The following is a 14266-nucleotide window of genomic DNA, read 5'->3' as shown; positions in this document are numbered from 1 at the left end:
TGTTTGTCGAAGGATACTATTTTAGACATTTTATGAGTAAAAAGCTAATTCATCACATATGGGTTCTTTTTTATAATTACCTTAAGAAATGATAATTTGTGGGGCTCCTGGGTAGGTCAGTTGGTTAAGCGTTCCATTCTTGATTGCTTTTGTCATGATCTCAGGGTCATGGGATCAAGCCCTGTGTGGGGCTCCCTGCTGGACCTGAACCCTGCTTGGAATTCTTTCTCCTGCTCCCTTTGCCCCTTCCTCTCCCCTCTCTCTCTGTCTCTTAAAAAAATAATAATAATAATAATTTGAGATATTAATGAACTAATGCAGTTAATGCAGTTAAAAAGGAACTTTTCAATTGCAGAACTATGATAGATCACAGTTTTTATTTATATACACTGTTCTATTGTTTTATTTATATATTACTGTTTTATTTATTTATTTATTAAAAAAAAAAAGTTCAGGATAGGGATATGTTACTACTACTCAAATAGCCTTCTCAACAAGTTGCTTTAGCTTTCCATCTTCTCTAAATAAACTGTAATTCCTTAGCCAGATGATAGGATTGTCTGTGATGTGACCCTAAATTAGATTTTCAGTCTCCTCCTGCTCTAGTTCCCTGATATGTTATGTACTATTGTTATTCCAGGCCACTTGATCTTGTAAGCATCCATGCGTCTGGATTTGCTCATGCTATTCCCTAACCGTGGAATGTTTGGCCCTCACCTGCCCACCCCAGTATTTTTTCCTTACCAGATAAATCCTTCTTATCATGAGGGCCTTGCTAAAATGTTACTTCTTGTGGCAAATTTCTCAATCTCTGGTATGCTAGGGTGGACCAGCACTCATTCTATCTCACTGGACATTTTCACATTTTTGGTACTCTGCCCCAAATTATAGTTTCTTAGAAGTCTGTTTGCCTTACTAGATTATAAATCCTTTGAGATGTTTTTAGTATCTTTGTACTCCCAGTGTCTCATCTCATAGATGTGAACCTAGTTAGTAGTAGGTAGTTCTTAATAAATGTTTCTTTTTTTTTTTAAGATTTTATATAAATAAATATATATATATAATTTATTTATATTTATATATATAATTTATATATATATATTTATAATTTATATATAAATTTATATATATAATTTATATATATATAAATATATATAAATAATTATTTGACAGACAGAGATCACAAGTAGGCAGAGAGGCAGGCAGAGAGAGAGGAGGAAGCAGGCTCCCCGCAGAGCAGAGAGCCTGATGCGGGGCTTGATTCCAGGACCCTGGGATCATGACCTGAGCCGAAGGCAGAGGCTTAACCCACTGAGCCACCCAGGCGCCCCTTAATAAATGTTTCTTAACTTAAATTACTTTTTATCATGGCTTAGAAGAGGGTGCTTTGACTACTATTTAATCCAGTGCTTCCTACTATACTTCTCTATTACACAAGTTTTCTTATTTCACAATCATCTCTGATTCTAGAGATAGAACATCTTTAATATAACATGACATTTTGAAAAAATGTTTAAATATTATTGGTATGCCACAACTAATGTAAATAAGCATCTGGTTTTATTCATTAATAATGCTATAAAGCAAAAGTGGTTTTAAAGTTCACCAATAGCTTTGGGGCGCCTGGGTGGCTCAGTGGGTTAAAGCCTCTGCCTTCGGCTTAGGTCATGATCCCAGGGTCCTGGGATTGAGCCCCATGTTGGGCTCTCTGCTCGGCGGGGAGCCTGCTTCCCTTCCTCTCTCTGCCTACTTGTGTTCTCTGTCAAATAAATAAAAATCTTAAAAAAAAAAGTTCACCAATAGCTTTTATTCTTTATGTACCATAAACTTAGTTTAAGGAGTAATAACAGGATTTATTTTCTTCTCCTTTTTAGGTGGGCAGGAATAATTTGAAAATTATTAACTACTATTTAGGTTTCTTTTATGATGTTGATATTTGTTTTTCAGGAATGTTTTTTACTTTGGTGAATATTTGTCAACCTCTCAATTAAGTCATTGTGAATGAGCCTGAATTACTTTGTGAATAAAGATGTTCATGCTAATAACAGACATATCCACCTTTTGTTTTCATTATTCAGATAAATTTATTTTTTTTTATTAAAGATTTTATTTACTTGACAGAGAGAGAGATCACAAGTAGTCAGAGAGGCGGGCAGTGGTGGGGGAACAGGCTCCCCCACTGAGCAGAGAGCCCAATGTGGGGCTCCATCTCAGGACCCTGAGATCATGACCTGAGTCGAAGGCAGAGGCTTAACTCACTGAGCCTCCCAGGCGCCCCCATTATTTGGATAACATTAAATTGAATGAAGATGTTCAGAATTTTAAAATACTGTTTTCAGATCAAGAGTAATACATCTTTCTCTTTTGTTCTGCAATGCAATACCTTTTGATTTATTTGGAGTTGATTGGTAATACGGTCTTGCTATGTACAAGGAGGCAAGCCTTTTGATACAGACAGACCTAGATTTGAGTCCTAGATCTTTCATTTACTAGCTGTAAGTTTGTTGTGCTGTTTTCCTTTCTTATCCATTCTGATTCTCAGTTTCCACATCTGTAAAATCTGGATAGTATCTAATTTGAAAGGTTTTTGCAAAATTTAAGAGATAATGATCATAAAGCATTTAGCACAATAACTGACATTTATAAGGTGGTCTATAAATGGAAACACCTCCTAATTAATACTAGCTATTTTGGTGGTTGATTAGCAGTGTGCTAATTAGGCCAGGGTCATTGGTTCAATCCCCATGTGGACTAGTTAGCTGTATTCTCTTCTGGAGCAAACACTTAGCATCGGATACTGAATAGCAACATGATTTAAATCAGCACAAGGCTATCCCCATTACCAGAAAAACAGCTTAAAGCTATTTTATTTACTACTTTGCGGCAATAATGTAGTCTTTTTTTTTTTTTTTTTTAAAGACTTTATCCATTCATTTGACAGACAGAGATCACCAGTAGGCAGAGAGGCAGACAGAGAGAGAGGAGGAAACAGGCTCCCCACTCAGCAGAGAGCCCGATGCGGGTCTGGATCCCAGGACCCTGGGATCATGACCCAAGCCCAAGGCAGAGGCTTTAACCCACTGAGCCACCCAGGCACCCTAATACTTTTACTGTCTTAAAAATCCCCTGTATCCTACATGTTTATGCTTTCCATCCTTGCTCCTGGCAACCACTGCGTTTTACAGGCTCTCTCGTTTGCCTTTTTCAGAATATCATATAATTGGGATCATATAGCATATACCTTTTCAGACTGGCTTCTTTTGCTAAGCAGTATGAAATTAAGGTTCTTTCATTTTATTTGTTGTTTGATAGTTCATTTCTTTTTATTGCTGAATAACATTCCATTATATGGATATACCGCAGTTTATCAATCTACCTTTTGAAGAACATTTTGGTGTCTTCTAGTCTTTGGTAATTATGAAAAGGCTGCTACAAATATTCATATTTATGTGGACAAAGTTTTCAATTCATTTGGGCAAATAAGACCTAGGAGCAAGATTGCTGGATCATACAGTAAGATTAAGTTTAGCTTTGTAAGAAATTTCCAAAGTCTCTTCTAAAGTAGTTGTACCATTTTGAATTTTCACCAGCAGTGAATGGGAGTTCCTGTTGCTGCACATCTTCAGCAGCACTATGTATAGTCAGTTTTTTGCATTTTAGGCATTCTAATTAGGTTTATAATGGTTTACTTTTGCCCATTTTAAAATTGAGTTGTTTTCTAGTAGTTGAGTTTAAGAGTTCTTTGTATACAATTTTTGATGCAAGTCTCCTTTATCAGGTATGTGTTTTGCAAATATTTCACAAAATTTTCCTCCGTGGCTTGTCTTTTCTTTCTCTAACAGTGTCTTTCACAGAGTGGAAGTGTTTTATTTTATTTATTTTTAAAAAATTATTTATTTATTTATTTAAAAAAAAGATTTTATTTATTTATTTGACAATCAGAGATCTCAAGTAGGCAGAGAGGCAGGCAGAGAGGAGGGGGGAGAAGGAGGCTCCATGCTGAACAGAGAGCCTGATGCAGGGCTCAATCCCAGGACCCTGAGATCATGACCTGAGCTGAAGGCAGAGGCTTAACCCACTGAGCCACCCAGGGGCCCCGATTTTTAATTTTTAATTTTTTAATTTTTAATTTTAATTTTTAATTTTTAATTTTTTAAAAAGATTTTATTTATTCATTTGACAGACAGAGATCACAAGCCCAAGGCAGAGGCTTTAACCCACTGAGCCACCCAGGTGCCCCTTTTTATTTTATTTTAATGAAGTCAGTGATTTATCAGTTTTCTTTCATAGATTATACTTTTGCTGTTGTATCTTCAGAAGTCATTGTCAAACTCGGGGTTATCTAGATTTTCTCTATGCTATCTTCTAGAAGTTTTATGTTTTTGTTTTTTACATTTAAGTCTATGTTCCATTTTGAGTTAATTTTTGTGAAAGGTGTAAAGTCAATATTTAGTTTTGTTTGTTTTTTTTTCTTTTTTTGGCATGTAGATTTCCAGTTCTTGTAGCATCATTTGCTGGAAAGATTATCCTTTCTCCATTGGATTGCCTTTTTTTTTTTTTTTTTTTGTCAAAGATCAGTTGACTACGTTTGTGTTGGTCTATTTTCAGGCTCTTTCTGTTCCATTAATTTATTTGTCTACTCTTTCACCAATACCACAGTGTCTTGATTATTGTAGTTTATAGTAAGTCTTGAAATCAGGTAGTGTTAGTCCTTTGACTTTGTTCTTTTTCAATATTATGTGGCTCTTCTGGGACTTTGGACTTTTCATATAAATTTTAAATTCAGTTTGTTGCTGTCTACAACATAATAGCTGCTACAAAATAATTTGCTGGATTCTGTTTGGGTTGCATAAATCCACAGATCAAATTAGGAAGAACTGACATGTTAACAGTGTGGAATCTTTTTATCTATGAACAGAGAATATCTCTCCATTTATTTACAATCCCTTTGATATCTTTCATCAGAGTTTTTTAGTTTTCTGCATATAGATCTTCTGTGTATTTTGTTAGATTTATTCCTGAGTATTTCTTTTATTGTGGAGTTAATGTAAATTGTATTGTGTTTTGTATTTCATTTTCCCATTACTCACTGCAGGTATATAGGAAAACTTGTATAATAACCTTATATTCTGCAGACTTGCTAGAATTACTTACTAGTTCCAGGAATTTCTTTAAACTGATTCCTTGGGGGCTCCTGGGTAGCTCAGTGGGTTAAAGCCTCTGCCTTCGACTCAGGTCATGATCTCAGGGTCCTGGGATCGAGCCCCACATCAGGCTCTCTGCTCAGCAGGTAGCCTGCTTCCCCCTTTCTCTCTCAGCCTGCCTCTCTGTGCCTACTTGTGACCTCTGTCTGTCAAATAAATAAAAAAAATCTAAAAAAACCCCAAAAACCTGATTCTTTGGGATTATCTACACACAGTCCTATCATCTGTGAAGAAAAACTGTTTTTTATTTCTTTCTTCCTAATCTTTGTACCCTTAATTTCCTTTTCTTAATGCATTAGCTAGGACTTCAGTATAATGGGGAATGGGAGTGGTGGGAGGGAACTCGTTTCTGATCTTAATGGGAAAGCATCTATTTTCTCACCATTAAGTGTAATGTTAGTTGTCAGTTTTTTATAGATGTTCTTTATCAGGTTAAGGAAATTCCTCTCTATTCCTCATTTGCTGAAAATATTATCATGAATGAATGTTGGATTTTGTCAAATGCTCTTCTGCATCTATTAATATGACAGTGTGATCTTTCTTTTTTAGACTTTTCATGTGATTAATGAATTACAGTAATTAATTTTTGGGTGTTGAACCAACTTGCATAACTAGAATAAATCCCTCTTGGTCATGGTGTATAATTCTTTTTATACATTGTTGGGATTCAATCTGCTAGTATTTTGTTGAGTATTTTTCTATCTGTGTTCATGAGAAATACTGTTCTTTCTTGTAGCATTTTTGTCTGATTTTGGTATCAGTGTAATGTTGGCTACATAAAATAAGTTAGGGAGTATTCTCTCTGCTTCTATTTTCAGGAAGAGATTGTGAAGAATTGGTGTAATTTTTTTTTTTTTTTGAGGATTCTTATCTAAGGGCAAATTTTCATATGCATGTTCAAATACATGTAAATCCTAACCTGAATCATTCAGGGAGGGCTGGTGGGACAATAGCATGGACACTGAATAAGTTATGTGTAGAAGGGAAAGTGGATTTCAAAGTCATACTTTTTTTCTCCTTAATAATTTGAATCAATAGAAAGGCTTTTACATCAGTTCTGTAGGTTATGCTATTTAACTTCTACAAATAAATATGTGATTATTATTCTTTTGAGAAATAATACGAATCTAAACTTTTCTTCAAAGTTTTATCTTTTTTATTTTGTGGAGAATTGTATAATTTCTTCATTAAATATTTGGTAGAATTTACCAGGGGACCCAGCTAGGCCTGGAGCTTTCTGTTTTGGAAGGTTATTAATTATTGGTTCCTTCTCTTTAAAGATGGAGATAGAGTATTCCTGTCTATCTATTACCTTATTCAGATTGTCTATTTCTACTTGTGTGAGCTTGGCAGATTGTGTTTTTCAAGGAATTGGTCCATTTTGTCTAGGTTATGATGTTTGTGGACATAGAGTTGTCAATAATATTTCTATATTATCCTTTTAAAGTCTCTGGCATCTGTAGTAATATACCCTCTTTCATTCCTGATATTAGTAATTTATGTTTTTTCTCTCTTTCTTTCATAGTTAATCTAGCTAGAGGTTTATCAGTTTTATTGATATTTTTGAAGAATCAACTTTTAGTTTTGTTGATTTTCTACTTTAAATTTAATTGATTTCTTCTCTAATTTCTACTGTTTACTTTGGATTTAATTTCTTCTTTTTTTTTTTTAAGATTTTATTTATTTATTTGTCAGACAGAGATCACAAGTAGGCAGAGAAGCAGGCAGAGAGAGAGGAGGAAGCAGGCTCCCTACTGAGCAGAGAGCTCTATGTGGGGCTCAATCCCAGGACCCTGAGTTCATGACCCATGCCGATGGCAGAGGCTTTAACCCACTGAGTCACCTAGGTACCCCTAATTTATTCTTCTTTTTGTAGTTCCTGAAGTGAAAGCTTAGATTATTGATGTTAGATATTTCTTCTTTTTAAATATATGCTTTTAATGCTGTAAATTTTCTCTGAACACTACTTTAGCTGTACCCTGAAAATTTCAGTAAGTTGTATATTCAGTTAGGAATATTTTAGGAATTTCTCTTAAAAAAAAAGAAATTTCTCTTAAGACTACAGTTGACCTTTGTACAACACAGGTTTGAACTGTGTGGGTCCACTTCTACACAGATTTATTTTTAAAATAAATACAGCACAGTACTATAAATGTATTTTCTCTTCCTTATGATTTTCTTTTTTAAATTTTAATTCCAGTATAGTTAACATAAAGTGTTATATTAGTTTCAGGTGTACAACATAGTGATTCAACTATTCTATACATTACTTAGTGCTTATCATGGTAAGTGTACTCTTAATCCCCTTCACCTATTTCATTCTCCCCCATCCACCTCCCTCTGGTAACCATCAATTGAATCTCTGTAGTTAAGAGTCTGTTTTTTGGTTTGTCTCTTTTTTCCCTTTGTTTGTTTTGTTTCTTGAATTTCACATATGACTGAGATGATGGTATTTGACTTTCGCTGACTTGCTTATTTCACTTAGCATTATATTCTCTAGATCCATCCACGTTGCTGCAAATGTCAAGATTTCATTCTTATTTATGGCTGAATAATATTCCATTGTAGCTGTATACCACCTCTTCCTTATCTATTCATCTATCAGTGTGTACTTGGGCTGCTTCCATAATTTGGCTATTGTAAATAATGCTGCAGTGAACATAGTGATGCCTAGATCTTTTTGAATTAGTGTTTTTTTTTTTTTTTCCCTTGAGTAAATACCCAGTAGTGGGATTACTGGGTTCTATAATATTTCTATTTTTAATTTTTTGAGGAAACTCCGTACTGTTTTCCATAGTGGCTACACTAGTTTGTATTCCCACCATCTGTGCCTGAGTGTTTCTTTGTCTCTACATCCTCGCCAACACTTGTTGTTTCTTGTGTTTTAATTTTAGCCATTCTGACAGGTATATGGTGATAGCTCATTGTGGTTTTGATTTGCATTTCCCTGATGATGAATGACATTGAGCATCTTTTCATGGATCTCTTGGCAACTCCGTATGTCCTTGGAGAAATGTCTGTTCATGTCTTCTGCCCATTTTTAATTGGATGATTTGTTTTTTGGTGTTGTGTAAGTTCTTTGTATATTTTGGATACTATCTCTTTATTGAATATGTTCTTTGCAAATATCTGCTCCCATTCAGGAGGTTGCCTTTTAGTTTCCATATGATCTTCTTTTCTTTCTTTCTTTTTTTTTTTTTTAAAGATTTTACTTATTTATTTGACACAGAGAGAGAGCGAACACAAGCAGGCAGAGTGGAAGGCAGAGGGAGAGAGAGAAGCAGGCTCCCTGCTGAGCAAGAAGCCTGTTGTGGGACTAGATTCCAGGACCCTGGGATAATGACCTGAGCCAAAGGCAGCCGCTTAACTGACTCAGCCACCCAGGCATTCCTCCATATGATTTTCATAATAACATTTTCTCTTCTGTAGCTTATTGTTAAGAATGCAATAATAATACATATAACATATGCAATATGTGTTAATGGGCTGTTTATGAATTGGTAAGACTTCTGGCCATCAGTAGGCTATTAGTAGTTTAAGTCTGGGGCAGTCAAGAATTATATGCAGTTATTTGACCGCATAAGGGTCAGTGCCCCTAAGCCCCGCGTTATTTAAGTATTGACTGTACTTTTACTCACATATTATTTAGAGGTGTGTTGTTTAATCTCCAATTATTTTAGGTTTTTCCAGTTATCATTCTGCTCTTGATGTCTAGTTTAATTCCATTGCAGTCTGAGAGGATACTTTGTATGATTCCTATTCTTTTAAATTTATCAAGATGTTCTTTATGGCCTAGAATGTAGTTTATTTGGGTGAATTTTTCATGTGTGCCCCAGAGAAATGTGTATTTTTCTGTTTTTGGAGAAATGTCAATTTGATCCAGTTGACTGAAGGTGTTGTTCAGTTCAGCTGTGTCTTTTCTGATTTTCTGCCTGCTGGATCTGCCCATTACCAATAAAGGGTATTGAAGTCTCCAACTGTAATCACGAATTCATCTTTTTCTCCTGGTAGTTATGTCTATTAATGGAATACTGTAAGTACATGAAATCACTTGTACCTTTCAAAACTATGGTATGATGAACTTTAAGCGGAGATAATAATAGGGCAACCTAAGGCTAAGTGTGAATATATTTGAATGTCTTATACCCTCGTGTAAGTCAGATTCCTAAATACTCAGTGTTCATTTTTTTGTTAAGGTGCTTTTCTCAAACATAGATACAATCACATTTACTTTACCTCATAGTCTTCTGTCAAAGTAGTTTGACATTTCAATTAATTTAATGGATACTTAAGACTGTTGTTGTTTTTAAAGTACTTGCCAGTTTTTGAAGTAACTCTTGTATTTAGTTCCTCTAAGTGCCTTTAGCAGAAGCTCTTATCCATTTCCTTGAACTGGAAGAATCCCACTACTGTAAAGTTGTCAGGTTTAGTGCACCATTTTGGATACTTAACCAGCCTCAACAGGATTAGAACAATTACTTTTGTAGGTACTTTTCAGTTTAAAAAGTGCCTTCTCATCTTATTTAATTCCAACACCTGGCCAGAAAGTTATGATTGTATTTCTTTCATGCTAAAATGCTAATTTTTCATATTGTAATACCTCTGAAATGAGAATGTATTTTACACTAAATGACATGTTATAATTTAATTGGCGGGGTTTTTCTTTTCTAGTTGGTGCAAGAAGTAAAGCCTTATTTTACTAATCTGGGGGTTTAGATTCAACAAAACACTGTATTATTATTATTATTATTATAGTACCAATTTGCAGATGAAGACACTTAAGCTCAGAGAACTAAAAGACATGCCCAGGGGTGCCTGGGTGGCTCAGTGGGTGGAAGCCTCTCTCTTTGGCTCAGATCATGATCCCAGGGTCCTGGGAGCCCCGCATAGGGCTCTCTGCTCAGCAGGGATAATGCTTCCTCCTCTCTCTCTGCCTGCCTCTTTGCCTACTTGTGATCTCTGCCTGTCAAATAAATAAAATCTTAAAAAAAAAAAGTCACACAGAGTCACGCAGCTGGTACATGGGTAAGTTGGAAATGGCTTTTGATATCAAGGGCTCATTTTCTTCCAATGTGTCAATGGTTCTCGAGCTTTAATGTTATAAGAATTATCTGTGGAGATACATGGGCACCCATCCTCTAAAAATTTAGATTGATTATGTTTAGGGCACGACTTAGGAATATGCATTTCTTAGATGCTTCAAGGTACACATTAAGTGTGTAACTCTAACTCTGACTTGCTGTTAGAAGCTCCAGTTGATACATTGCTATTAATAGGACTGCCCTTCAAGAGTTTATTACTGACGGGGATAAAGTCCTTAATATTACTAATAAGAAGTCTAGGAAGCCCCAGAACAAAGTTATTTGGGGGCATAATCCCATCAAGTTGTCTTGGCAGACATGACTAATCTATCACAGAGACTGTCCACAAGTGGTTTCAATACTGAGCTTTGGGCTGCCAGTCACAGTCAAGCCTACTTGCTGTGGGTCTTTTGAACGGTGCATGTGACTGTAGGGGGAAGAAATTCTCCATTGTCTTTTTCTACAGCTGACTCCTCATACATGTCACAGAGAGAGATGCATTTTTAAGTTTTGTTTTTTTTTTTTTAATTAATTAGAGAGACAGGGAGGGAGTGAGAGCGAGTACAGGCAGGGGGAGAAGCAGGACAGTCCGATGTGGGACTCCATCCCAGGACCCCACGATCACAGCCTGAGCCCAGGGCAGACGTTTAATGACCGAGCCACCCAGGAGCCCCCTGAGAGCTGCTCTTGCATTTTGCTTTGCTTTGCTATATACTGCGGTTTTCTGGTGAGCTGATTGCTGAAGGAGCTGATTGCTCCTTCCTCTTTGCTTCCTTTTTGTTGGAGCTTTGGTTGATGTGTTGACGTATTGCTGCAGCCTGCCTGGTGAACAATAGCATTACATTAGCATTTACATTAATATCATGGAAAGCTTGAAATAAGATTTTAGTCTGGTGCATTAAATTTGAGTGTTTTCTCCTGGGTTTTCATCCATTGCAAATCTTATTCTACTTATTATTGATTAGCTTGGGAAGTGGCAATAGCCCCCTGTATAATTTAGGTACTCCACAGAAGACACCTTTACTTTTCTCCTTAATTTATCACATTTGTTGTTTCTTCCAGAAAATGATTTCACAACATAATTTCTAACTTACTTCTTACATGAAACTTTGTACATATAGGACATTTGTCTTCTCACATTATTAATATATCATTACACTTATTTTCCAGACTCGGTTTTTTTTTGTTTTTTTTTTTTTTTTTTTTTTGCGTTGACTTTTATTCAACTTGGTACTTTTATTGATTAAGGGATAATTTTGTACTTAGGATTTATTATTCACAGTAAATTTCAGGTGATAGAAATAAAACCAAATAGATATTGTTATTTTGGCTGCAAAACAAATCCAGATACTGAACCTTAAAAAACTAAGCCTAATTTCTGTGTTATTTTTCAGAGTTACTGAATGAGCACTGGCTCATTTGGAAAATATATTACCGTTGTCAGCCTTAGCTTCTTGGAGGTCTGGGGGATGGGAGAGTCTTACATTAAAGGCTTTTAGAATCTTAAAATTTTCCTCTTGAGTCATCTGACCATAAGTACTACTACAGCATTCTTGAATTAATAGAAACGATTTGCCATAGAAATGATCTGAGTGTGTGGAAATAGTTTTAAAACTTGAATCTTCATTTAACTTCCAGATTTCTTTTCCATAGGCCATTTTGCAACCTGTGTTGGCAGCAGAAGATTTTACTATCTTTAAAGCAATGATGGTCCAGAAAAACATCGAAATGCAGCTGCAAGCCATTCGAATAATTCAAGAGAGAAATGGTAACATGTTGAATTTAGATATCTAAGTGCTAAATTTTTGTTATTGTTTTGCAGTTTTGACTACTCTGATTCTACTATGGTCTTAAATGTAGCTGCTTTGTATAAATGTATTTCAAGTTTGCTGACTGAAGAGATTCAAGAATGTAAACTTTCCTGATCAGTTTGTGTTTGCCATCTCAAAGAAAGCAGACCAGAATTTGATTTAATGATGTTTTAGGTCTCAGAGAGCTTGATTTTTCTTCCTAGCCATTTTGTTTATGAAATTCAGTATTTTTGAATGGTCATGATTTTAGTTACTGTGAAGAGAAGGTAACTAGTCTTTTTTGTCTGGCTTATGATACTTAGGACCTTTCTAGGAGACAATGGCTCTCCAGCATTAGTGAGCTTTTGGAGTTGTAGGAGGGCTGTTGAAACACATATGGTTGTTTCCCTCTTCTGACTCAGTAGGTCTGGTGGGACTGAGTGCTTTGCATTTTTAACAAGCTCCCAGGTGATACTGCTGGTTCTGGGACCAAACTGAGAACTGTTCTAGGACAATGGGCAGGTATGACTGCACTACTGTCAGGGAAAGGAAAACCGAACTCAAAGCCCTCATAGCCCTCTTTAGTTATTCTCTTCCCTGACTCTCTTGTCCAATTTCAGTTTGTCCTTAGATTTTCCTGCTTTTGTTCCTGTCTTGTGTATTCGAGTTACATTTGACATCTTGACTTGACACGTGTGTTTCTAACCGTATTTCTTATTGTACTATCTCCTTTTCAATCCAGATTCAATCCAGATTCTTACTACCTTTCAGATTTCTGGCTGTAGTAACCTGACCTTAATACCTGTGTGTTCCTTTGCTCAATAGACTGCACTGATATTCTTGACCATGCCTATATACTCTTTAATGGTTTGGCAGGAGGATCTGTTTTAAAATTGCTTCTTGAAGATGTGAGAGCTATAGTTCAGTTGTACTGTTTGCTTTTAAGGGTCTGGAACATGCAGCAAGAAGCTTCTATTGTTGTAGGGCAAGCAGGGCCCTTGTGGATTCTTCTCTCATTAGTATCATGAGAGTAGAGACTATCTCTTAGAGCCTAAGCACCACCATAAGTGTCCTGTAAAATTCTAGAATGCTTTTCACAGCAGGTGTGAGAGCCGATGTCTGTGGGTAGGAGATAACATCACCCTAACCCTGAACGATAGATGACACTGTGCTGTTGCTTTGGTGTAAGTCAGTCTGGGAAACAGTCTGTCTTTCTACCATGGTTTGCTTTATAAAATCCTTTTCTCTCAATGTTCCTGAAATTATGCCCTATTCTGACCTATGGGTTAAGAGGGTGCGAATAATTATGTTATAGCTAAAATTGTTTTGGGGGGGATCAGTTTTGATAAAAGATCTGGTGAACTTGATATTGGCACTCCATATGTTTTCAGTTTGGAATTTAACTGGAAACTCATTTAGATTTTAATATAAAGGGAAGAAGTATATATAGCTTATATCAGCTGGATATCACTTCACGCTGCCGTGAGCAGAAAAAGCCTCAATGAAAATGTCCTAAGCAGTAAGAATCGATCCCCACAGAATAAGAAGTCCAGAGGAAGGGGAGAAGGAAGACAGTCCATGTCGATTAAGTTAGTAACCCCGTGATATTATTAAGAACGCTGACACTTTCCATCTTTACACTCTTTTCTTCTGAGGATCTCTCCTGATTGTTCTCTAGCTGCATTGGATGAGACTCAATGATGTCTCATGAAGAAAGGGGATATATTTCTTCCTGTACATCTCTTTTTGATAGCAAGACAAAATTTGCATGGAAACCCCCAGAAACTTCCCCCTCAGGTCCTATTGGTCAGGATTGGGGTCACATGCTTTTCTTAAACCCTCTGGCATGGAAAATGAGACCATTATCATGAGTCACTCTCCTGTGGTGGAGTGGGACTAAGTCTCCCAGTACTTGGCTGCCTGTTAATTAAACAAATCTGGGTTCTATTAGCAAGGGAGGATGAAGCAATGATGCAGAAGAGTGCTAGTATCAAACCACAGGGTGGGAATGTTGGCTTACCTTTAAATAAAATCTAATACTTTGTTTCTGCCATAGCATTTTTAATACTTGCATTTAAGAATGTTGCTTAAGTTAGATCAAGGAGTTAGTACCTTAGAGCAATGTTGAGTGTACTCAGAACTGCAGACCATTTGAAAATGTCTTGGGAGTAAGAGTAATTCAAAGGCTCTC

General features: G+C 36.1%; 1 protein-coding gene across 1 annotated transcript in view; it reads left to right on the top strand.

Annotated features, from left to right (window-relative positions):
- CFAP36 (cilia and flagella associated protein 36) overlaps positions 1 to 14266 on the top strand; it is a 30617-nt gene that overhangs the window by 4130 nt on the left and 12221 nt on the right. The window contains exon 4 of the mRNA XM_047745290.1: positions 11939 to 12053. Coding sequence (XP_047601246.1) covers positions 11939 to 12053 — 115 coding nt within the window. The remainder of the gene's footprint in view (positions 1 to 11938; positions 12054 to 14266) is intronic.

Source organism: Lutra lutra, chromosome 9, assembly GCF_902655055.1.
Source record: "Lutra lutra chromosome 9, mLutLut1.2, whole genome shotgun sequence".
In the NCBI taxonomy this organism is placed as follows: Eukaryota; Metazoa; Chordata; class Mammalia; order Carnivora; family Mustelidae; genus Lutra; species Lutra lutra.
The sequence above is the reverse complement of the archived record's forward strand: the minus strand, read 5'-3'. Positions and strand labels throughout refer to the sequence as shown.